We start from the raw sequence: 22259 nt of genomic DNA on the forward strand, positions 1-22259 counted from the left end.
TCAGGGAGGGGGTGCCCGCGCCGGCCGCTGGACCACGACAGGCCACTCTCGGGAGGGGTGGCGGACAGAGCCCCCGCCATCCGGGCCACAGGGCCGGCGACCTTCTGAGGACCTTCCCTCCATACGCCCCGACGCCCCCCAACCCCCCCCCCCACCGGCGCAAGACACGCGCCCCCGGAGACCTTCTGGGGAGAGCCGGCGGGACCCGGGGGAGGGCCGGCTGTGCGCGTGCGCGCGGAAAGGGCGCGCGGCCCGCGGGCTCGCCAGACCCCATCTGCGGCCGCACCCTCGGCCTCGTCCCCGCCGGGAGTCTGCGCTTCGACTGGGGCGTTAAGGGGTCCGCGCCACGCGGACCCTCCGGCGGGCACCCGGGGGGGGGGGGGGCGCCCCCCGCCCGCCCCCCCCCCTCCCGGCGGCAGGCCACTAGGAGGCGGCCGAGAAGGGCACGGAGGCGGAGGAGACGTCGGCGGACTTGACGATGGTGATGACGCTGGTGGTGGCCACCTTGGTGGGGGCGACGGGCCCGCGGGCCACGGTGCGGGCGAAGGTCTGCAGGGCCTCGTACTTGGAGCGCAGCGCGTCCAGCTCCAGCCTCATGCTGCTGTTCTCCCGCGCCAGCTTCTCCACCTCCTGCTGCAGCTCCACCCGCTGCCGCTCCAGCTCCTCCTTCTGCGTCACGCGCTTGATGCGGCAGCTGGCCGCGTAGCCGCGGTTCTTGAGCGTGCGCCGGCGCTGCTTCAGGCGGGCCACCTCCTCCTTGGTGAGGCCCCGCAGGTGCTGGTTCAGCTCCCGCACCGACATGGACACCAGCTCGTCATCGCTGAGCACCGGGGCGTTCTCGCCCGCCTCCTTCTTGACCTGCGGGGGCCGCGCGGCACGGCGGTCAGCGCGGAGGAGGGGGTGGCGGGAAGGGCCCCGGAGGGCGGCCCGGCGTCTGCCCGGGAACGGAGGCCGCGTGGACGAGAGCCTGGTCCCGGGCAGCAGGAACACCCGGAGGCACCCTCTCTGCCCCCCAAGCCGGCCCTCACGCCTCCGTCGGGGCAGGGGGCCTCCCGACGTCACGCACGCGGCAGAACGCGGATGGCTCCCTGACGGGGATCCCCGCTACGCCTGCCCGTCACCTGGTTACCACCTGCCGTCCAGAACCTGCGAGGCTGTGGCCCACCCGTGCGCAGCCCTCTGTGAGTCTCCAGTGCCTGGTGCGGGGGCCGACGCAGGCGGGGGGGGGGGGACCCAGGCAGGTGAGTGAGGTGGGGGGGGGGGGGGACCCAGGAAGGTGAAAGGGGGAACCCAGGCAGGTGTGCGGGGTCCACCCAGGCAGGTGAGCGGGGGACCCAGGCAGGTGAGCAGGGTCGACCCAGGCAGGTGAGCCGCAGGGAGGCACAGCAGCCTGTCCTTCCACACCCCTCAGACAAAGTGGGGCCTCGGAAGGGGCTTTGACGTGCATGGCCCACGAATGCACGGAGGTCCCCTGTCCCGCCAGACCCAGCTCTGTTCCCAAGACGAGACAGCCGACCCAGGAGCCCACGCCAGCCTCAGAAGCTGGGAGGGCCCGGGGAGGCAGCACGCTGGGCCTGGTCGGAGCCGGGCCCCGCGAGCAGGAGTGCCGAGGTTGACACGCGCCCTGCCGGTGGTACTGCGGGACGGAGGCCATGCTGCCACCCCTGGGGGCCGGGGATGAGCATGTCCTAGCAGGCAGGGATCCACACCTGCCACTCCCTCCCAAGGAGGCCATCCCCGTGGACGCCAGGGCCCACATCTCCTGAGGCCACACCCCCAATCCTGTCCCCAGCTCCCTGGCACGGCTCTGCTGGCCAACAGCCCCCACCCGACTACAGGGGACAGGACCTCCCTCTTCACACTCAGGGCAGTCCTGGGAAAGAGGGGCTGCTGGGGCCGGAACGGACCCTTCCCAAGCCTGAGCCCGAGGCAGAAACGGGGTCTGCCCACCCCCACCCCACTTACCTTTAATGCCTTGTTTGGTTTGGGATTAGTCGTCATAACCTGGGCACAGTCACCCGAACAGAAGGGCTTGGAAACTGGATCTAGAAAATCAGACAAGAAACAGAAATGAGTGAGGTGAGGTTCTGGCCAGGCTGGGGACGGGGCCGGCTGCCGTCGCACGTGACCTGAAGCGGGGACGTCCCCACCACAGAAACGCTCCAAGGAGGCTTGGCTCCTCGGTCCACATCCCCCCGAAAACAGGACAGGAGGCAGCCGGGACTGAGGGGGCTCCCCGCAGGGTGGGCATCCCGGCCACGCTGCCCAGTCCAGCATCAGCTCACGAAGCAACCCAGACCCACCCTGGCCCCCACGCTGGCAGCCACCCGCCTGGGGGGCACCAGGCCCGGGCGGCCACGGCCTCCCGTCCGACTCCCCCTCTGAGCTGAGCCGCTCGCACCCTCGAGGCACGGGACGCCACGTTGAAGGGCCAGAGCGCACGGACCCAGAGCCCCCTCCCGAGAACGGCCTCACCCGGCACACGAGGAGCACCGCTGGCCCCCAGGACGGCACCCTGCCCGGGCAAGAGCCCCCGTGACTCCTGACCTCGCCTGGCTCCAGAGAGGAAGGGCCCCTTTGGGGAGCCCCTGCGTTTGCCCAGCACACCCCCAGGGACGGGTGCAGCCCCACCCTCCCTAGCAGACCTACCTCCGCAAAGGGCACTGCAGCTGTGACATCACCACCCCCGCCTAGGCTGCCCCACAGCCCTGACCTGAGGCCCACAGGATCCGGGAGGTAGGGGCCGCCACTGCGCGAGCTCACCGGCTGTCTGGCGGGAGCCGTCCCCGCCGCCCGCCAGCACCCCCCCTCCCCGCCGCTGCCCGCCCTTCTGGTTTTGGCGTCTGCATTGTGTCACACATTCTAATCATTCATGAAAAAGCCAGCCAAAGCATCCCAAGCATGATTCCCCTCTGATAGTTGCCATGGCGACCTTGGGAAGTAGCCAGCCCCTGATGGTCGTCATGGAAACAGAGAAGCCCACAGCAACAATGGCTTTGGGCAGGCCGGTGCAGACATCACAGGTTGTGGGACAGTAAACAAACCAGTGTGCCCCGGCGGCTGGGGTGGGGGGCGGGAGGGCCCGGGCTCTAGACGTGCTGGCACATTCTGTAGCTGGCTTAGGAACCGGGGTCCACGTTCCAAACGCCAGGCAAGGTGAACTGAGCAGAGAGAACATCAGAAAACGCATGGGGGAAGGGGGGGGACCCGGGCCCGAGACGGAGCCGCACCAAAGCCTTTACCCTGGGGGTGAGTGGGGCTCGGGTGGACGGTCTCCACCCCTCCTTCGCCCACAGCCCCAGGACCCTTGCTACAGCACAGCCTAGACGCCACCCGCCCCCAACAGCCCACCTGCCTCCCAGGTCTCAGCACCCGGGCCACCGAACCCCCTGGTTCACTGTTGCCTCTGGCAACACGGCCACTGTCCCAGGCACTGACGACGGATGATGGAGAGCAGGACAGCAGCAGGGCCGGGGCCAGGTGCACCCTCAGGAGGCTTCTGGCTCCTCCGCGCCACCCACGCACGCGCGGGAGGCAGACGCACTACAGCGTGGGGTGACCCCAGCGGGAAGACAGGAGCTGCTTCCTGACAGCGGCCTGACCCCCAGCATCTGCAGGGGCACAGCGGGCCCGCTGAGTGCCCCTCCCTCCAGGTCCCGGGGTCAAAGCCATGCTAGAGAAGCCACCTGGAGGGCCAGCAGGAGCCAGGCGGCGGGGAGAGCCATGAGAAACTTTTCCACGGGAGCAGGAGGGGTGGCCGGGTGTCATTCCAGCACACGTCAGCGCACAAGGGCCTGGGCCGCCAGGGCATAGCTGTGTGGTGAGTCACGCCTGTTTACAGAGCGAGCAGCTCACATTCCCACAGACCCAAGGCCCTCCCACCCTGCACGGACCGCCCAGCCCGCCCGGCCCCAGCAGAGGAGGGACCTCCGCTCAGACCCCTACCAGACAGGGGTTTCTGTGCCTCACCATCCCCCCACCCCGCCCATGATGGGCCAGCTCAGCCAGGACCCCGGGCCCCAGCGGGCCACAGTGCTGCATTCAGGGCAGGTATGCCCCGCCCCCTCTGGGGACCTGCCCTCCGTGACAGCACAGGGCGGGGAGGCCCAGGTAAGCAGGAGCTACACAGGACTGGGCTCCGCGTCCTCCCCTCCACACAGACCTACGAGGGTCGGCTGGCAGGTCTGCAAGGTCAAGGTCACCTGGGGAAAGCCCTAAGTCCACCAGCTCGGAACCCACCTTGCCCAGCTGCCTGGCCTTCTGCGGGCAGGACACAGACAAGAGCCCGGGCAGAGACGGGAGAAGCGGGACCCCCGGGCCGGCCTGGGCTCCAAGCGAGGAGGGATGCCTCTCTGCGGGAGGGCGCCACGAGGGGGTCTGACCTCCGGGGACTTCCTGCAGTTCTCAGACCTTCTGTCCAACAAGAACAACGTGAGGCCTGAGAGAACAGGAGTAAACGTAGACACGAACCTGGAGAAAAAGCCAGCAAAGCTCTTCTCTCTGTCGGCCTTACACTCTTCCTCTGGAAATGAGAGCATCAGAAGCAGGGGCCCCAGGTTCTGTCCACCTCGCAAAGGCCTCGGCGGAGCCGAGCAGGTGACTCAAGGAGACGCCCTGACTGGGGGGGGCTTCCCTCTCAACCCCCAGGGCTCTGGGGGCCTGGACCGGCACCCTCCAGAAGCCAGAGACCCTGGGCCAGGTGAGCAAGCCCCAGGCAGGAGCAGACACTGGCCCACGGCCCCGCGCTCGAAGACACGACCCCCACAGCCTCGGGCAGACCAGGTCTTGGCTCCTGCCCCCTGTTCAGGCACCCGCCCCGCAGGAAGTCTCTGCCGGCTGACGGAAAACAGGAGTGTCCTCCCGCCTCGAGAGGCGGTGCGCAGACCTGGGCTGCAGGTTCAGGGGCCGGGCTCCAGGAGCGCAGGGTTGGCCCCGGTTGCCCTTCCTGCGAGATCTCAGTACCCGGACAGTAAGGGCACGAGGGCTCACCTCTACCCAAGCCACACGAGGTACACGCAGTAGTGACCCGAGGTCGCTTCCTGCACGAAAGGCAAAAACCCGGCAGCTTCTGGAAACAGGCTCAGAGAGAAGTTTGGCGCTTGTGACGGTGTGTAAAACAAAGGATTTTAAAACAACTGCCCTAAAACGTGTATTTATAAACCGCTGCACCTCAGGCCACCTCCTCGGCCACCAGAGTGCACACAGGAAGAACTGTGTTCTGAGACTCGGGGGGAACCCAGCCGGGGTGAGAGGACACAGCCTGAGAGGCAGGTGCACCAGCCACTCGGCCTCCCTCCCCTCCCGCCGCAGGCCGGACGCCCCGTCGCCGTGTAAGAAATCACCCACCCTGCCCCCGGCAGCTTCACGAGGGGTCGCTCCGGGGATCGGGCCCCACAACCATCGGTCACGGCAGCGCCAGCCGGGCCGTGCACGCAGCCCGCGCTCTCCGCCGGCTCTTCTGAACTCCGGTCAAGTCGCGGGAGCGGCTCAATGGCCGGAGCCGGTGGGGGGATGGGGGGGCCAGGAGCAGGTGGGCCTCCTCCGTGCCCGCCTGCCTGTCCGTCCACCCAGTGAGAGCACGGACAGTCTCCCACAGCCCTCCAGAAGCTTCTGGTCAAGACAGTCTGCGCGGTCAGCACTTCTAACTTGGAACACCTTTCAGGCGACCACTTCCCCAACTAAAGAGATCGGTTTTCAACCCAACGCCAGAAATTCGCTCTGACGCGCCCCTACATGAGGTTAAGGCAGAGACCGCTCTAAAAGACATGTGCCAGCAGCCCGGACCGGGCCTGGCTCTGGGGACAGCACCGTTGAGAGTAAGTGAGGGAGCCGGTGCCGGCCCTCCCTCCCGAGGCCCACGAACGACGGGACCGCCCTTCCAGAGGCCAGGATCTCACCCCCTCTACCCCCCCAGCAAACATGTACCACTTGTCCGTCGTCTGACGCAGCTCATCTGGGGCGACTCACGGCCCCGGATCACCCCGCTGTGCTCCAGCTTTCGCGGGGCTGGACCCAGGCTCGGGGCCCGGGGGGGGGACGCTTTCTCCACCAGTAAAGCCAGGTGGCTGACGGCAGCAATGGCCGCAGCCAAACGGCCCTGGGTCTAGATGGTGTGGCAGAAAAGGGGGTTTAGAGTCTCACGGGGCTCTTAGGTCGGTTAGACTAGACGGGGAGCTTCACGTGCACAGGAAGCCACAGCTCCGGCACCTAGCAGGGGGGGGTCTCAGAAAACACCTGTTCCCGCTCGGTGTGGAGTGAGGGCGCCCACCGCTCCCTGGCCGGCTGCACCCGGCCCTCCCAGACGACTGTTCCACGCCAGCTCTCCCAGGGCGGCAGGTCCAGGGAGAGGGAGGGGGCAGGGGGCAAACAGGCAGGGAGGAAAGGGGCTCTGTCCTGGAGCACGTCTGCGCTCCCCCGATGGGTGCAAACCCCAAAGGCACAAGCCACGCTGACGTGACCACCTCTGTCCCGGGGGTGCCGAGCGCCCCTCCTGCCAGCGCCACAGGACGCACCTGCCCCGCGAGCAAAGGTCAGCACGGCCAGCGCGCCCCATACGCTGACGCCTCACCCGACCGAAGACGGGCCCCAGGAGGACCGGGAGGGCTCCCACGCCCCGCCCACCCCAGACACTGGGTGTCCGTGTCCCATCCGGCTCCCCTAACGTGGGGGTGCGTCCTGCTGCTCCTCGCCGGGCCCCCCACCAGCCCGGCCCACACCCAGCCTGCAGGCCGGCCCTGGCCGGCCGCCCTCCGGCAAGACACGACTGTCTGCCTGGCTCGGAGGACGTCTGGTCACCTTGTGTTTGCGGTTCGAGGAAGCTGTGTCATCCTGGCTCTGTCCAGAGGTGACTCAGGCGGCTGCCAGGCTGACAGCGGGCCGAGCGCCTCACCTCCCCGGCCACGCCCTGGCCCCCCACTCCTCTGGCCCCCCTCTGGGTGGTCCTTCTGTCTCTAAGCTCCCTTTGGGGTTCTGTTCGCTCCACAGCTGCCCAGGGGTCCCACCAGCCCCCCACCTCCACGTGCAGCCAGGCTGAGACAGCTTGCGTGTCTGACAGACCCCAGAGACGTGTCCTGTCCTCACACCCGCCCTCCTCCTGTGTCTCCAGCTCAGGTGATGACCCATCACGCCGTTCACGCAGCAGTCGCCCCCAAGACCTTGTCCCTCCTTCCGTGGCCACCTGCTGAGCCGGGCCTGCTGGACTTGGCCCTCCAGGACTCCCTGCCTCAGGCCCCAGCTTCTTCCGTCTGGACCTCGGTCCCTCAAACGCAGCGCCTCAAGGTGGTAGAAAAACCCCCTGCTTGAAGTCCCTCCTGAGCCCCTCACTGCCTGGACCACCTGTTGCGTTCCAAGCCTCCCCCTCCGTCTGTGCTGGGCTCCCACCCTCCTTCCCCAGCCCTTGCTTCACCGAAGCCCCCTCCTGCTCTCCCCGTGGTAGGCAGACACCCTCTCCTGAGCCTCCATCGAGGGCCGTGCCCAAAACTTGGTCCTGATCTTTCCGTCCAAGGCTCGCTTCCCTTGCTGGATGGAGGGCGGGGGACATTCTCACCTACACCTGCTCCCCGCACCCCCTGGCGAGTGAAAGGCACGCTACCTGGGGACGTGCGTCAGCACCGCACCCGAGGGCAGCGGGGTCTGGGCGCCCCACCTCAATACCTCTCCAGCCTTCCCTCATCCAGGGCAGCCGACAGGCAGCGCAGAAAAGCAGGGAGGGTGCCACCCCAGACCCCGGACGTCAGACTCCGCGGCCGCAGGCCAGGTACCGAGGCCTCGGGCTTCGTGTCCTTGGGTAAAATGGGGTGGGGGTGGGGGGTACGCGTATGACATGATCCCTACATTCATTTCTACCCGTTCTGAAGTTCTATGATTTGAAGACAACACTTTCAATTTCCTGAAACTGCAAGAAAGAGGAAACATGACTGACAAAAAGCAAAAGTAAACACGGGAGCAGCGCATCTTCCATGAGCAGGGAGCAGGGAGGCGGGGAGCAGAGGGGAGGGTGAGTCACTGTTTACTGCTCCGAGGAACAGCCACACAGAGAACACTCACAGCTGCCCGGGTTCCATTTCCCGTGTGGACTGGACCCTAAGCCAGAAAGTCCACTCCAGAAACCTTTAGACTCGGGAACAGCCAGGACGCGGGCAGGACTTGTCCACCGCCTGAGATGGTAAACAGACTCTCAGCTACCGGAGCCCCGAGAGGGACAGCGCGGTGGACAGGGGCGCGGAGAACCTCCGGAAAGCGGACTCGCTCAGCACAGTCCGGGCGCTGGAGATGGGGCTGGAACGCAGCGAGCCCCGGAACCAACTTCCCTGAGGAGCCCCGATTCAACTCCCATTTTTAGCAACCACCTTGAAAGTGAGTGAGGCTGAACTTGGAACGCGTCCCTTAAAGTCCAGCTCCGTTCAAGCGCGGAAGGCAAGTGCGCTCCGGAGAGAAGACTTGCTTTGTGTTTTCGAGTTAGTAAACTTCATTTTGGAACCAGGAGAGATCCCCTCGTTAAGTTCTCAAAGCAGACCCCCTCTAAGGAGCTCAAACTCAAGCATTCCCACTGGTTTGCCCTGGGGAGGGAAGTCCTCCAGAGGTGTCAGCTACCCGCAAAGCACAAAGCAAAGCAAGAGAGGCTGGCAAGTGAGTCTCACCTACCTGCACAGCCCACCGTCAGCTTCCGGACCCCTCCCACCTGCTTAGACGGACGCTCTTTAAAGAGCCCAGCCCCAGAAGGCGGCAGATCGGAGACGGCCCGGCACACGGCTGCGCTTTATCAAGATACCTGTGCAGTGAGGGCTGTAAGGGCAAATCCTCACCGAGGCCAATAAGGGAGAAGGGGCAGGGAGAAGGGACACCCAAGCCACACTTGCGGGAACCCACTGACTCTATCTGCTGTGTGGGGCGTGGGTGTTCGAGACCTGGGAGCTTCCCGGCCGGCACCTGGTGAGGGAAGGTGGCGGGATCTTCCACACTGACAATTCATTTGGCAGGGGAGCACTTCTGCCCCGCCACGAGAGCGGCGCGACAGGTAAACAGCAGCATAATCATTAACACAGCTCGGAGAGCAGGAACTTCCAGCGGCCCCAAACACCAACTCCACCAATGTGGAGTCTTTGTCAAAAGACGCCACAACACGTGGCGAGGAGCAATACGATCAGAGACAGCAGGCAGAGCGGTTTCTTTTACCTAAGGGAAACCTAGGTGGAGAGAGACACGTTTCCTGTACCCTCCCCAGGCTCCCGGAAAAGGTGTGCGGAAGCCGGCACCCTGGCACACTGTGTCCTGAACGCGGCAGGATCACAGAGGAAGCCGCGGTCCGACTTAGAGGAGATGGAGCCCCCCACTCACCGATGAGAAAACTGAGAACCACGGGGCTCGGGAGAAGGGACACGTTCGCCCTGTCCCCCTCCCCACCCAAAGCTTCCACATCAGGGCCTCCCTCCGGGGAACCCCTAGCAGGTCAGCTGCTCAGAACGTGACATCGGTCATGAGTCCCCTTCTCCTTGCCCTCCCGCCCCCTCCCCCGGAGCGCGGGTGGAAGCCACCGCCGGGCAGGGCAGCACCGGCCGAGCCGGCGGAAGCACCCAGGTGGACGCGGCCGGGTGGGCCCTGCGCGACCACGCGCTCCCCTGCACGTGGCCGTGTATTTTCGCCCCCGCCTTCCCGCCTCGCAGCGGACCTCCGCGGGCTAAAGGCGAAGCAGGTGGGGAGGGCAGCGCAGGGGCTCCGGGCCCGCAGCAACGTCCGGGCTCCCGAGGCCGCCCCCCCGGGGTGGAGGAGGGGGGGCACCGCCTCCGGCTCGGACAAGGGGCGGGCGGGGGGCGGGGGCGCGCTCCCGGGCCCGAGAAAGAAAAGCCCCGGCCCGCGCGGCGCGCTCGCGGTTGGGCACCTGACGGCAGGTGCGCGGGCCGGGGTCTCGGGGTCCCGCCCAACTTCGCCGCGGGTCCGAGGCGCCGGTGACTCAGCGGCGCGCGGCCCCGACCCGCCCCCGCCCCGGCCCCCGGCCCCCGGCCCGGCCCGACGCGGCCGCTCCTCACCTGGCGTCGCGCGGGGGGGCGCGGGCGCGCGGCGGCTCCTCGCGGGCACGCGCTCTCCTCGCGCTCGCGCTCACTCTCGCGCTTCCTCTCGGCCGCCGCCTCGGCCGCGCGCTGGGGCTCCGACTTCGCGAAGAACAACAAGTCCCCCCCGCCGCCCGCCGCCAGCCCGCCCGCCCGGCTCCCCAGCATCTGACACCGCTTCCGGGATCGGCGTCGGCGCGCGTCACGCCGCCCCGCCCACCGCGCGCCGCCGCCCGGCCCGCCCGCCCGCGGCCCCGCCCACCGCGCGCCGCCGCCGCCCGGCCCGACCCTCGGCCCCGCCCATGATTAGGCCCCGCCCCTAGGCCCCGCCCCTCGTCCACCGCTGCCCCGCGCGCCACCCGAGTCGCTGTTCCGGATCCCGCAGTGTTGCGGCTGCGGGAGCCGCCGGCTCGCCGCCCCCGCGCCTGCACCTGTGCCCGCAGGTGTCGTGCGCCCCGCGTAGTGACAGTCCTCCGGCTGAGGAAGCCTGCCCGGGAGCACCCCTGTTGCCCACAACGGCGCTCCCTGGCCTCGTTGCTCTTCTCCCCGAGCACCTACTTCCCAGGTGGCCGGGCGCGCGGGCCCTCAGCCCCATCAGAGCCCTCGGGAGACAAAGGGAGTCGAGCTGGAGTAGGCTCGCTCTCCGAGGACAGGGCGCTCGACGCTAGAGCCAGCCTCAGGGTCGCGGTGTCTATCACAGGAGATGAGTGAATGCATCACAGTGCCCACCACCCTGTCCGAGGGCAAGCAGGCCCTGCAAATGAGGGAAGGGCACCTGGCATTGCCTCCACCACGGGCCTTAGACATCCCCAGGAATTTCTCTTTGGATAAGGAGGATTCTTCTCCATTATAGGAAAGACACCAAGGTGAAATGGTGATAAATGGCTTTGACCTACATCCTCTGTGAAAGTCTCAGAAACTCAGGAGCCTGGGGAACGGTGCCCAGCTGAAGCCCCAGCTCATGGTTGCAGTGGGGAAACACAGGCCCAGCAAAGGCAGGCACGGAAGGATGTTCTGGCCTCAGATCAGGGCCCAGCTCCTCCAGGAGAGAGCAGCCTGGTCCTGTTCCAGGTGGAGGACAGAGCTGGAGAGAGGACCCCACTGTCAAAATCCAAAACAAACAGAGACCAACCTTGCAAACTCCCTGAACAGACACCACCAGTTTGGTCATACCAACGAAGCTGAAGGTAGCGGATTTTGCAAGGCTAAGTTGACCCAAGTCATTTCTTGCTGTGCCTCTGAAAATCAGGAGCAAAGCTTACTCTCTTTTCCGAGGTTGATGTGAAACGGCCACTAGCCAATTCCATCGCTTAGGAAAATTCTGATATGAAAACCAATCCCTGTGGAGAATGAACACTGTGCTTTCTCACCATAGAAGCTGCTCTTTAAGGACACCCCCCTGAGCCCCATTCCGTGTTTTGGTTTGAGTGTTCCCGGCTTTTCCAACCGTCTTTTTGGCGTATACACAACAAACTCAATCATGACGGCTTTGGCCATTCGTTCGTTTTATTTACTTCTGTTACATAGGGACTTTTGACATTTCATGGTGTCAGAAGTGGGATTCAAACAGAAGACAGCCCCCCCACCCCCACCCCACACACAGACCCCGAGGCTGCTGAGCAAACAGACCCTGACACCCACAGAGCCCACTGAGCTCACCACTTTCTTGTTGACCCTGAAGAGTGAAGGTGAGTCTCTCAAATCTGAGCTCTCTCTCTTAGGTTCTAAGCTGCCCAACTTTATTGTGCATGCCTGCTCAGATGGCCAGTGTTTGTGTGCAAGACTCTCTATTTGCATCCTGTAAGGACCCTTTTGGAGCTGTGTTTTGGAGTCATTTTGTCCTTTAGCAGCTTCTGTTTGCCAATCAAAGAATGCATTCCATTTTCTCTCTCTTGTTTTTGAATAAGGTATGAAGGAGATGGGTTTTTGTTGTTATTGTTTTTTTTTTTTTTTGGTTTTGGTTTTTCTTTTTGGGGGGAGGGGGGTAAGGGAGAAAGGAAGTAATTTTGTCTTGAATTAAAATGATTGTTCCAGAATAAGAAGGGAAAAAGATAGGACAAGATGTAAATGGTTAAAGAATGTTGCAGGTTTGTGGAAAGAGATCTTGAAAAAGGAATTTAATGTGAAGTCAAGCTAAGATTGGAATGGATTTATTTAACTTAAAAAAAAAAAAAAAAGGATTTTAGGAGAGCCTGGCTGGCTCAATCAATGGAGCATGCCACTCTTGATCTCGGGGTTGTGAGTTCAAGCCCTGTGTTGAGCGTGGAGCCTACTTAAAATTAAAAAAAAAGGGGGGGGCGCCTGGGTGGCTCAGTCGGTTAAGCGTCTGACTTCAGCTCAGGTCACGATCTCGCGGTCCATGAGTTCGGGCTCTGGGCTGATGGCTCAGAGCCTGGAGCCTGCTTCCAATTCTGTGTCTCCCTCTCTCTCTGCCCCTCCCCCGTTCATGCTCTGTCTGTCTCTGTCTCAAAAATAAATAAACGTTTAAAAAAAATTTTTTTTAAAAAGAATTTTAATATCAAGAGTACATGGTACAAAATTAGAATTTGGTTTCTGCTGTTAAAATCACAACATTTTTTTAGATTATCAGTCTGCCCCTAACAAGAAATTGTAAACAAAGGTATTTCTGTACTTTTAATGTATTTTGCCTGCAAAGCAAAGATTCTGTATTTTATGAAAATAATTTCATGTGCTTTGTCCTTACCAAGTCTTGGATTAGGTAGGAAAATAACTGAGTCCTCTGTATTAAAAGAACTGAGTTTCATTTTTGCAACTCTGTAACTTTCTGTACCTGCCTCTGAAATTTTAATTGTCACTTGGTAGGAATGAATAACTAAGTACTTTACTGTTTTCACAATGAACTCTGATCCTATTTGATCACGTGTTTTAAACCTTTGGATATTTTTGACAAATTTCTCACATATCAAATTCTAAATGAAGTCCTTTTTTTTTTAATTTTTTTTTTCAACGTTTATTTATTTTTGGGACAGAGAGAGACAGAGCATGAACGGGGGAGGGGCAGAGAGAGAGGGAGACACAGAATCGGAAACAGGCTCCAGGCTCTGAGCCATCAGCCCAGAGCCCGATGCGGGGCTCGAACTCCCGGACCGCGAGATCGTGACCTGGCTGAAGTCGGACGCTTAACCGACTGCGCCACCCAGGCGCCCCTAAATGAAGTCCTTTTAACCCCAAACTAACTTTGGGATTTTAAAAAGGATCCCTAGACTATCTCAAAAGATTTGTTCCCTCTCCTTATAAAAGAGATGCTGAACAAATTATGTTTTGTTACATTCCATGGGAAGCATTGTCAAATAAAGAATGAAGTCTTTAGCTGATACCTGTATAAATATATGTTAGTAATATAAGCATTCCAGAAATTCCATGAAATTCTTAAAGTCTGACATGTCCTGCTATAATGTTATGTCGTAATTCAGGTTATTGTTTTAAAATGTATGTCACATAAAATAACCAAATTTCTGGGGCTTCTGGGTGGCTCAGTCGGTTGAGTATCCAACTTCAGCTCAGGTCATGATCTCAGGGTTCGGGAGTTCGAGCCCCACATCAGGCTCTGTGCTGACCTGCTTCAGATTCTGGGTCTCCCTCTCTCTCTGCCCCTCCCCTGCTTGCTCTTTCTCTCTCTCTCTCTCTTTGTCTCTCTCAAAAATGAACATAAAAAATTTTTTTTAAATAAGAACCAAATTTCCTTGTCGAAGGCATTATAATGAACTCTCACTACATCTTTAACCATGGCCATTTTTAAGCCTTTTGCCATTTACAGACACTTACTGTTTTATTCTGATGCTTTCACAAAAAACGTTCCTGCAAAAATGCTTCCTTTACAAAGACATTCATGGGAACAACCCTAACAAGCAGTCCAGAATGCAGGTTCTCTGAAAACCTCAAGACCATAGCACTGAACTGAGTGAGGATTTCTGAAACTTTAATGGAAAACTGATTGAGTCGTAAAGCCGCTAACTCAAGATGAAGCAAAACAATTTTGTTAATTACAAAACACTGAACAAACTGATAGAGATGACTGTAATTTGGACGACTTCATTTACAGCGTTGCTGGTTCTTTAAGGTCTTGTTTTCCAGATGTAAAGGATCCTTTTTCTCCTCTTCTGAAGTTATCTATGACTCACAACAGTTTGGTAAAGTGTATCTTTGCAACAAAGGTTGAAACGTTTTTCTTCCCCCTCCCCCATTCCTCCAGATATTAGAAACTCTTGCTATTCTCTTTTTAAATTGTTTTATTTTTTAATTAAATACTCTTATTTTTCATGACAATATGTGTGGTTGCATAAGTTTAAAAATAATCTGTTCTCCCTATAACAACACAAAACTGGCTTGGCTTCCTGGCCTGGAGATGCTTTTGAAAGTCTAATCTGAGTTCCTTTATGAAACATTCCAGCAAAGTAGATTTAAAAGCACCTATAAGGGGGCGTCTGGGTGGCTCAGTTGGTTAAGCATCCAACTTCGGCTCAGGTCATGATCTCATGGTTCATGGGTTTGAGCCCCTCTTCAGGTTCTGCCTTGACAGTTCAGAGCCTGGAGCCTGCTTCGGATTCTGTGTCTCCGTCTCTCTTTGCCCCTCCCCTGTTCTCTCTCTCTCTCTCTCTCTCTCAAAAACAAACAAATAAACATTTTTGAAAAGCACCTATGTGATCAATCACTATTCCTGTGTACCTATGTAAATAATCATACCAAGTATTTGGAAACAGTCTTAATTTGCAAGCAAATTAGTCTTACTGTGGTTATCTTTGATAGACAGGGGATGATTACAGAGAGAAAAATAGGCTTCGATAATACATCTTTGTGGATATCAGATTCTAGTGCTGTTTCTTGTCTCTGAGATTTTGTTTTCTACCTGTAATCTGGACTGCATCCTGAATTCTTCCAGTTTCCTCCAAAATTTGGCTAGAATTTTCCAAACTAACATTTCCAATTCTCCCATTCTCTGGACTTGGAATCTTTATGAAACTAAAACCATCCTTTGCCCAACGCTGGACAACTCGATGTCAACTTCGGAGAGCTCAGCACAACAGCTCGTGTGTGTGGACGGCGACCCGTGCCTGGGGCCGTGTGACTACTTGGAAAGATCCCCAGGCACATTCATGCTGCAAGCCAGAGAAACGGGTCAGATCACCACTGCCCTGCTCTCGCCTCATCTGAAGAGTCTCCAACCCCGACGTCTGCAAACTCAACTGGCCGCTCTCCAAACTCAGAAACTGAATTTGTAATTTGCTTGAAGTATTAACCTTTTTCTTTTGTTGCCGTAGAAATCTCTGTCGTTAAACTACCCGCTCGCTCGTGTCGTATAGAGACCTGATTTAGATGGAGCCCAACTGAAGCACTGGCCAACACCCTCAAGTTCACCGTGTCCTAAGCAACTGTTGGGCGATGCGACTGTTAAGACATTATGCATGCTTTTGAAAAATAACTTTAAAAAAATATAACGCATTTAATGTATTTGAATTGTGACATCTTCGCTCCTGGGAACCTCGGCTCCGGGGAACTTTTCAGTCCTCGGGTATTGCTGCCCTTACGGTCATCATGCTGGCCTCTCCAGTACCTTGTACACTCTCCAGGGTTTGAAATGCAGTAGGCAGCTCCTGGTGTGCCGAATGGTACCCATTAGGACCAATCCCCTGGATGAAATCAACAAGAACCACAGAAATGATGGAGACTGCGACCACGGCCCTTGGGCCTGAGGACTCAGCAAATCTGAAGGTGAGGGAACCCCACTGACAGAGCCACCAGAAAGGGGACCCCTCTGTCAAAATCCAAAACAAACAGAGACCCACCTTGCAAACTCCCTGAACAGACACCACCAGTTTGGTCATACCAACGAAGCTAAGGTAGCGGATTTTGCAAGGCTAAGTTGACCCAAGTCATTTCTTGATTGTGCCTCTGAAAATCAGAGCAAAGCTTCCTCTCTTTCCCGAGGTTGATGTGAGAGGACCGCTAACCAATTCCCTGCCGTTTAGGAAAATTCTGATACGAAAACCAAACCCTGTGGAGAATGAACACTGTGCTTTCTCACCATAGAAGCCGCTCCCTAAGGACACCCCCCGAGCCCCCTTCTGTGTTTTGGTTTGAGTGTTCCCGGCTTTGCCAACTGTCTTTTCGGTGTATACACAACAAACTCAATAATGACGGCTTTGGCCATCCGTTGGTTTTATTTACTTCTGTTAGGTAGGGATATCTGGCGCCTCCCAAGTCACGTGGCCCGCCAGCCCACCAACGCCACCCCCCCCCCCCCAGCACTAGGATGGGAGGCCGAGCCCCTTGACCGTTCCTGGGTCCGTCTTGCAGAAAAAGCGAGCTGCCTCAACGAGGCTGCACGTCTGAGTTCCGGACGAAGAGTGGAGGAAACTCGCCAGGGCTCTGGGGGCGACCACAGGCCTCCCGTGGGCACGGCTGCACCTGCTGAGGGGCGTTCAAGAGCCTCAGTTGCCTTGTGGGGGGGATTCTAGGAAACAGGCAGGAGAAAGTGCCAGGAAGTTTGTGGGCCTGTGGTCCACGGTTAGCGCCGCAGCGTGGCTTGGCATTCAGGAAGCCGCCTGGAGAAATGGGCCTCTTCCTGAGCGACCTCGTTTTCACTGGGCGTGCCGGGCCTTGGGGGCTAAACGGGCACACGGGTGTTTGCTGACCACCTCAACACCGGCCCATCGCTCCAGGGTCGATCCCCCACCCCCGCCCCGACGTCCCCTCAGATGTGCAAGGGGCCTCCTCAGAGGAAAGCTGGGGCTGCCGGCCCCTCGGGTTGTGAACGATTTGGTTCCTCGCGTCCACTTTCCCCTATCTGGACCTCAGCGTCTTCTAGAACGTTTGGTTTCTGAGAGCAGCTCCGAGGTTCTCCCACATCAGCTCCCCGAAGGCAGGAAGAGCCGGACCCTGGGCGGCTGGGACGAGGTGGAGGGTGCAGGTGTGACCCGGGCACTCCTCACTGCACAGTCCTGGCCTCAGTTTCCCCAACTGTAAAACGGGCTCAGTAAAATAGAAGGAGGGTGGGTTTTTCAATGAGTCATGTAGAAACAGCGTGACGACCATTTGCAAAAAGAGGTCCTCACTGCACATCAGTATTGTACATTTCCAATGGACCAGAGACCTGACGTTTTTAAGAAGAAGCCGGTAAGTGATGAAAACCTTCTGGAAATGGACTGTGGAAACGCTTGCACAACAACGAGAACGTACTGGGTGCCACTCAGCTGTGTGCTTAAAAGTGGTGAAAATGGAAATCTTGGGGCGCCTGGGTGGCCCAGTCAGTTAAGCGTCCGACCCTTGGTTTCAGCTCGGGTCATGATCTCACAGTTTGTGAGTTCACACCTCACGTCAGGCTTTGCAAGGACAGCCCGGAGCCTGCTTGGGATTCTCTCTCTCTCTCTCTCTCTGCCCCTCTCTCCTGCTCACCTGCTCTTTCTCTCTAAAATAAAATAAAATAAACCCCCAGACACACTCAAAAAGATTTAAGGCAAAAATCACCATAAGCGAAGTCACAACACAAAGTATACACTAGGGAAAAATATTGGCAACCCACATCGCAAAGGTCTATCTCCCTGATCTACAAAAGGCTCCTAGGATTATAAAAGGAAGCGATAAAAAGGGGCAGAGGATATGAACAGATCCCTCAGGAAAAAAACACAAAATGACAAACACAGAGAAAGCTGTGTGTGATCAGAGCGGTGCACGTTAACACGGTATCGAAATCCCATTTCGCAGCCATCAGAATCCAGAATCAGGCGTCGCCGTCAGGCAAGGCGTGGGGAGCAGGCGGGCACGGCTGATGGTGGGGGTGCAGGAGCGGAATCCGGGGGCTCCTTCCCCGGAGACCCTGCCCGTCCCCAGACCCGGCCTCCCCCCTCCCAGGGCTGGCTGCCACAGGTGCACCTGCCCACGTGTGAGACCTGGGGCGTGCGCGGCTCATCGCGGGGGCGCCGGTGGTGACAGCAAAAGGTGAGGCGGCCACGTCCTCGCTAAGGGATCGGCCAGGTGAGCGGCGGGACGCGGGCACCCGGGCGCCCCACGCGAGGCACACACCAGGTCACGTGCGCGGGCGCGTGAGTCTCATGAGCGCCGCGTGAGTGGGTGGCCTGCGCCACCTGCAGCGCCAGGAGGGAGGGAGACCCCCCCGTGTGTCTGTCTGTACCTGCCAGGCGGACGCCGCAGGAAGGACAAGGTCAGAACGAGCGTCTGCCCGCACCAGATAAAGCGCTCGGAGCCCCCGGGGAGCCCCGGCGAGAGGCGCCACCTGCCCCTCGACCAGCTGTGCGCGCGGCCCCGCCCTCCTTCCAGAGAATCACACGTTGGCAGCGCCGCGCGGCGGACTCAGGTGGCCCTGGCGGAGGTCCGGGGAACGGGAGGGACCCCGAGGCCCCGAGTTTGACACCTCCGGGGGAAGAGGAGAGGCAGGGGCCAGGCCAACTCCAGCCCCTCCCCCGAGGGGGCACCCTGGCCCCGGAAAGGTGGGGGTTGGACCTCGGACAGCCGGGCCTGGGGGACAAGGTAGGGCCGGCGAGCCGGGCCCTCTGGGAAGTCAGCGGGGCGGGGTGTTTGCGCCCCACGCCCTGTGAGGGGGGAAGCCTTTGCAGGCGGATGTTTGCTGACCCGGAACGGATGAGTCATGCGTCAGCGCAGGGCAGGCGGTGCTGGTGCTCGCGACGCCCCTTCCTCGGCCCTCCCGGCCACGACTGCCCCGGAGGATGAAGCTTGGCAGGGGAAGCCCCCCTCCCCGCGCCCGGGGAGCCGGCAGCTCTGCCTCGGCCGGGGTCCACCTGCTCTCAGGGCCCGTCCTCAGCCTCGCTGGGGAGTCTCCAGGGCCTCAGCCCGTCCCCAGCGCGTGCGGGTCCCACCCGTTTCCCTGCAGCGGAGCCTTCCTCTGCCAGGAAGCGGCGATGGCTACCGGGTGACTTGGGGGTGGCCGAGAGCCGCCGTCTGCTTGTCCCCGGCTCACTTCTGGGGTGGAGGACTGGGTCGGCTCGGCTTGGGGAGGGGCCAGTCTGGAAACCATCTTTCTCCTGCTAGTGGGGGGAGAGGGGCCCCTCCCTCACCGCACGTCCGGAGGGAGCACCCTGGCACTGGGCGGCTGTGTGGCCTTGGGCGGGACGCCCCATCTCCGAGCCTGCCTCCACGTCCCTAAACTGGGAGGAGGACTGCCTGAGGTCAGACGCGGCGAGCTCTTTGTCAGCTGCCGAACGCTCCCAAACGGAAAGACCCCCGTCGCCAGGATGATGGTATTGAAGAAGGAATAAAGTTGACTTCCATCCAACACTCTGAGAGCAACCGGGTCAAGATTCCTGAAGAACAAACTTCTCCCGACCCCTCCCACCTGCCCCGGGCGGCAGGTCCGTCCTCTCTGCAGTCCGGCGAGGTTCCTGCTGCCTCCTGGTAGAATCTCCAGCCTGTCGGCTGCCAGCAGGCCCCTCACACAGAGAATGGTCTGGCACCGAATGTGACGAGCGGAACGTGGAAGTCACAGCGGGACAGCCATCTTTGCTCGCCCCCAAACGACCGCAACGGTATTGATGAGCAGCCGTGGATTCTCTCGCTCTCGTGCCCCACACCCCGGGGGAGGTACTTACTGTGGATTCATCAGATCCTTCCGAGGAGCCGGGCACGGGGCTCTGCCATCTCCACGTTACGGAGCGTCAGGGAGCCAGGACTGGGGCCTGGACACCTGTGAGCAGGGGGACTCTGGTTCCGGCGAGAGGCCCGGGCACAGGCATTTATTCTGGTCTTGCCAAACGGAGACAAGCTGCACCTTCTAGGGAAGCCGGGACGGTGCCTTCCCACCAGGAGCCTGGCCAGACCTTCCCCACGGCCTTGGCCGACAGAGGACGGCGGGCGTCACGTCCGGCGTCGCGAAGGCCGGGTCGCGAAACAAATCGTCGCGTTTTCCCAAACGCCAACCATTTCTCCCGCTCTCCAGCCCCGGCTGGGCGTCGCACGATTCGGTTCCGTCTCCACGAGGCACCGGCACAGAGCACAGGTGAGGGGCTCCGTCCCCAAGCTGCCCCCATGTCCCCGGACGCCAGCGCAAGCCCCGGGTCCCCAGGCTGCGCCCGTTGCTGCCCGGTTGACGACAGATTCAGGGTCAGTAATTCTCTGCAATGGAAGCCATCACAGTGCTGCTCACGATGTGAGAGCGTCACGCGTAGGGTGACAGCGTTACCGTAAAGGAAACAGGGCAGGAACAGTCAGAGGAGGACACGCATCAGAGGAGGACACGCATGGACCAGAAAAGAGAAGAGGGATGAGGGCCTTTGCGACCTGCCCAGGCCGCTGCCCCCACGGCACATCCTCCACATCCTTGGGTTTGCCCATCGCCCCCTCCCTGGGGGCCCAGGCCTCTAATCACGCCGGCCACGGTCATGGCCTTCCCCCGCCCCCGAAGCTGACAGCCCCACCAGCAGTCACCTCCTGAGCGCAAACTCAGGTAAGGTCAGGGCGGGCTCATCCAGGAAACACCAAGGCTTTTAGGAATCCGGGGTGGGGGGGGGGGGGGAGACGGACGTATCTTTCTTATTTTCATGCATCACAGCGCAAAGCAGCTCTGGGAACCCAGAGCCACGTGGTGTGGAAGCCCGAGTCACGAGCCGGTGAGCAGGGACGCTTGAGGACGAGAAGCACCCAGCCGAGCCCCGTCGACCCGGCCGTAACACATCACAGCAGAGGATCCGGTGGAACCGTCGGTTGTAAATGATCGAAACCACGAGAAACGCCAATTTGCACCTGACGTCAAGATGCCAAGATCTATCTGGACACTCCTTTCTGTACCTCCACGGAGCCCGAGGTCACTTTGGACCTGCCCCAACCTGGGACACCTTGTCCCTGACCAGAATGTCTGCACCGAAAGTCAGGGCGCGGGGCGCAGGACGACTGTGCGGTGGCACTTTTCTGAGAAGGAAACACGGGCTGTGGCTGCCTTCAGGACACCGCGTGGAATTCCTCGGACGTTTATTTTACGTATTTATCTACTTTTAAGAAAAGCGAATAAGGGTCTTTTTCTCGTTTCAAACCTACTAATATGCTCTTTGCAGAAAACTTGAACCCCAAACAAGGAAAGAAAACCACTTGTAGCCCCCCCCCCCCTGCCCCCAATAGGACAGCATTGGGGACACTTGGAGGGCTCATAGGGGCAGTGAGACAAAGTGTGAAGTCAGGTCTGTGCTGTGCAGGGCGGGAGGGCTGCAGTCACTGCTCTGGGTCCCTCCCACCCCACCCCATCCCACCCCACTCCCACTCAGCCCCCGGACCAAGAGAGAAGGAGGGGGCACAGGCCCAGGGACTGTCATCCCCTGAGGAGATGCCGCATCTGGGGGACGAGACTTTCCCCATCCATGCCACCTTTCGGTCCTGCCTGACGTGGGCTGCGATCTCTACCCAGCCCCATGCCCTTGGCCTCTGCTCCCCCCCCCCCCCCACTGCTGATGGGTCACAGGGTGTCCCCAAGAGCTTCCACCAAAGAAAGCCTAGGGGTGCCTGGGGGGCTCAGCTGGTTAAACGTCCAACTCTTGACTTCGGCTCAGGTCATGATCTCACGGTTCGTGAGTTCCAGCCCCGCGTCGGGCTCTGTGCTGACAGCTCAGAGCCTGCAGCTGCTTCTGATTCTGTGTCTCACATTCTCTCTGCCTCTCTCGCTCTCAAATAAATAAATATATTTTTTTAATTAAAAAAAAGAAACACAAAAAACAAAAAACTCTACGTCCCCTCTGCAGCTTCAGCCTTTCCAGGGGAAACTTTGGAATGTGGGTGAGGTGCTAGCTGGGAGTGTGTCGCTGGGCTAAGGGATTCCCTACTCCTTAGTCCACGGCCCTGCTTGCACTGGTTCCTAAACTGTGTCCCCCAGAAGCCCCGGGTCCCACAGAGACAAGCCATGCAGAGGGGCCCCAGGGGCACCCAGCTTTTATCTGCCCTGCCCTTTGTGGCTGACACAAGTGTGCCCCCTCAAAGGCTTGCGGGGGTGGGGAGACCACAGGCGGCTCCCCTGTGTTTTCACTCCGGAGCCCAGAGCTGGGCGGCCCCGAACTCAGCCTCAGCCTGGGTCCCGGGAGTGTGGGTTACGCGGGGTGGGGTCTCCAGAGCATGAGCTCCTGAGCCCTGGGACATCAGCGTGTGACGTCGAGGGCCTCTACCCTGACCCTAATTGAGGACAAAGGGAAACTGAGGCCCGGCCAGAGGGGCACAGTTGCCGTGGGACCAGGCGCGTTCCCC

General features: G+C 60.0%; 1 protein-coding gene and 2 long non-coding RNA genes across 8 annotated transcripts; 1 reads left to right on the forward strand and 2 right to left on the reverse strand.

The window, feature by feature from the left end:
• Positions 1-224: 224 nt before the first annotated feature.
• MAFK (MAF bZIP transcription factor K) lies at positions 225-10219 on the reverse strand. 6 transcript variants are annotated; one of them, XM_027042397.2, is made up of 4 exons: positions 4240-4455; positions 3687-3831; positions 1966-2045; positions 225-858 (listed from the first exon to the last, which is right to left on the reverse strand). In XM_027042397.2, exons 2-4 carry the CDS (start codon positions 3766-3768, stop codon positions 424-426), a joined length of 597 nt encoding a protein of 198 aa, XP_026898198.1. In that variant the 5' UTR covers positions 3769-3831; positions 4240-4455; the 3' UTR covers positions 225-423. The 6 variants fall into 6 exon arrangements, with proteins under 6 accessions (XP_026898198.1, XP_026898199.1, XP_053069794.1 ...); XM_027042398.2 differs by lacking the exons at positions 3687-3831; positions 4240-4455 and adding an exon at positions 10026-10219; XM_053213819.1 differs by lacking the exons at positions 3687-3831; positions 4240-4455 and adding an exon at positions 8644-8782.
• On the forward strand, positions 9327-12810 carry LOC113594574 (uncharacterized). The gene is made up of 2 exons (XR_003414972.2): positions 9327-9447; positions 11574-12810. It is a non-coding gene; the product is annotated as an uncharacterized LOC113594574 (long non-coding RNA).
• Positions 12811-12989: 179 nt separating this feature from the next.
• On the reverse strand, positions 12990-18913 carry LOC128313701 (uncharacterized). The gene is made up of 2 exons (XR_008294758.1): positions 15851-18913; positions 12990-15694 (listed from the first exon to the last, which is right to left on the reverse strand). It is a non-coding gene; the product is annotated as an uncharacterized LOC128313701 (long non-coding RNA).
• Positions 18914-22259: the final 3346 nt, after the last annotated feature.

Source organism: Acinonyx jubatus, chromosome E3 (genome assembly GCF_027475565.1).
Source record: "Acinonyx jubatus isolate Ajub_Pintada_27869175 chromosome E3, VMU_Ajub_asm_v1.0, whole genome shotgun sequence".
Lineage (NCBI taxonomy): Eukaryota > Metazoa > Chordata > Mammalia > Carnivora > Felidae > Acinonyx > Acinonyx jubatus.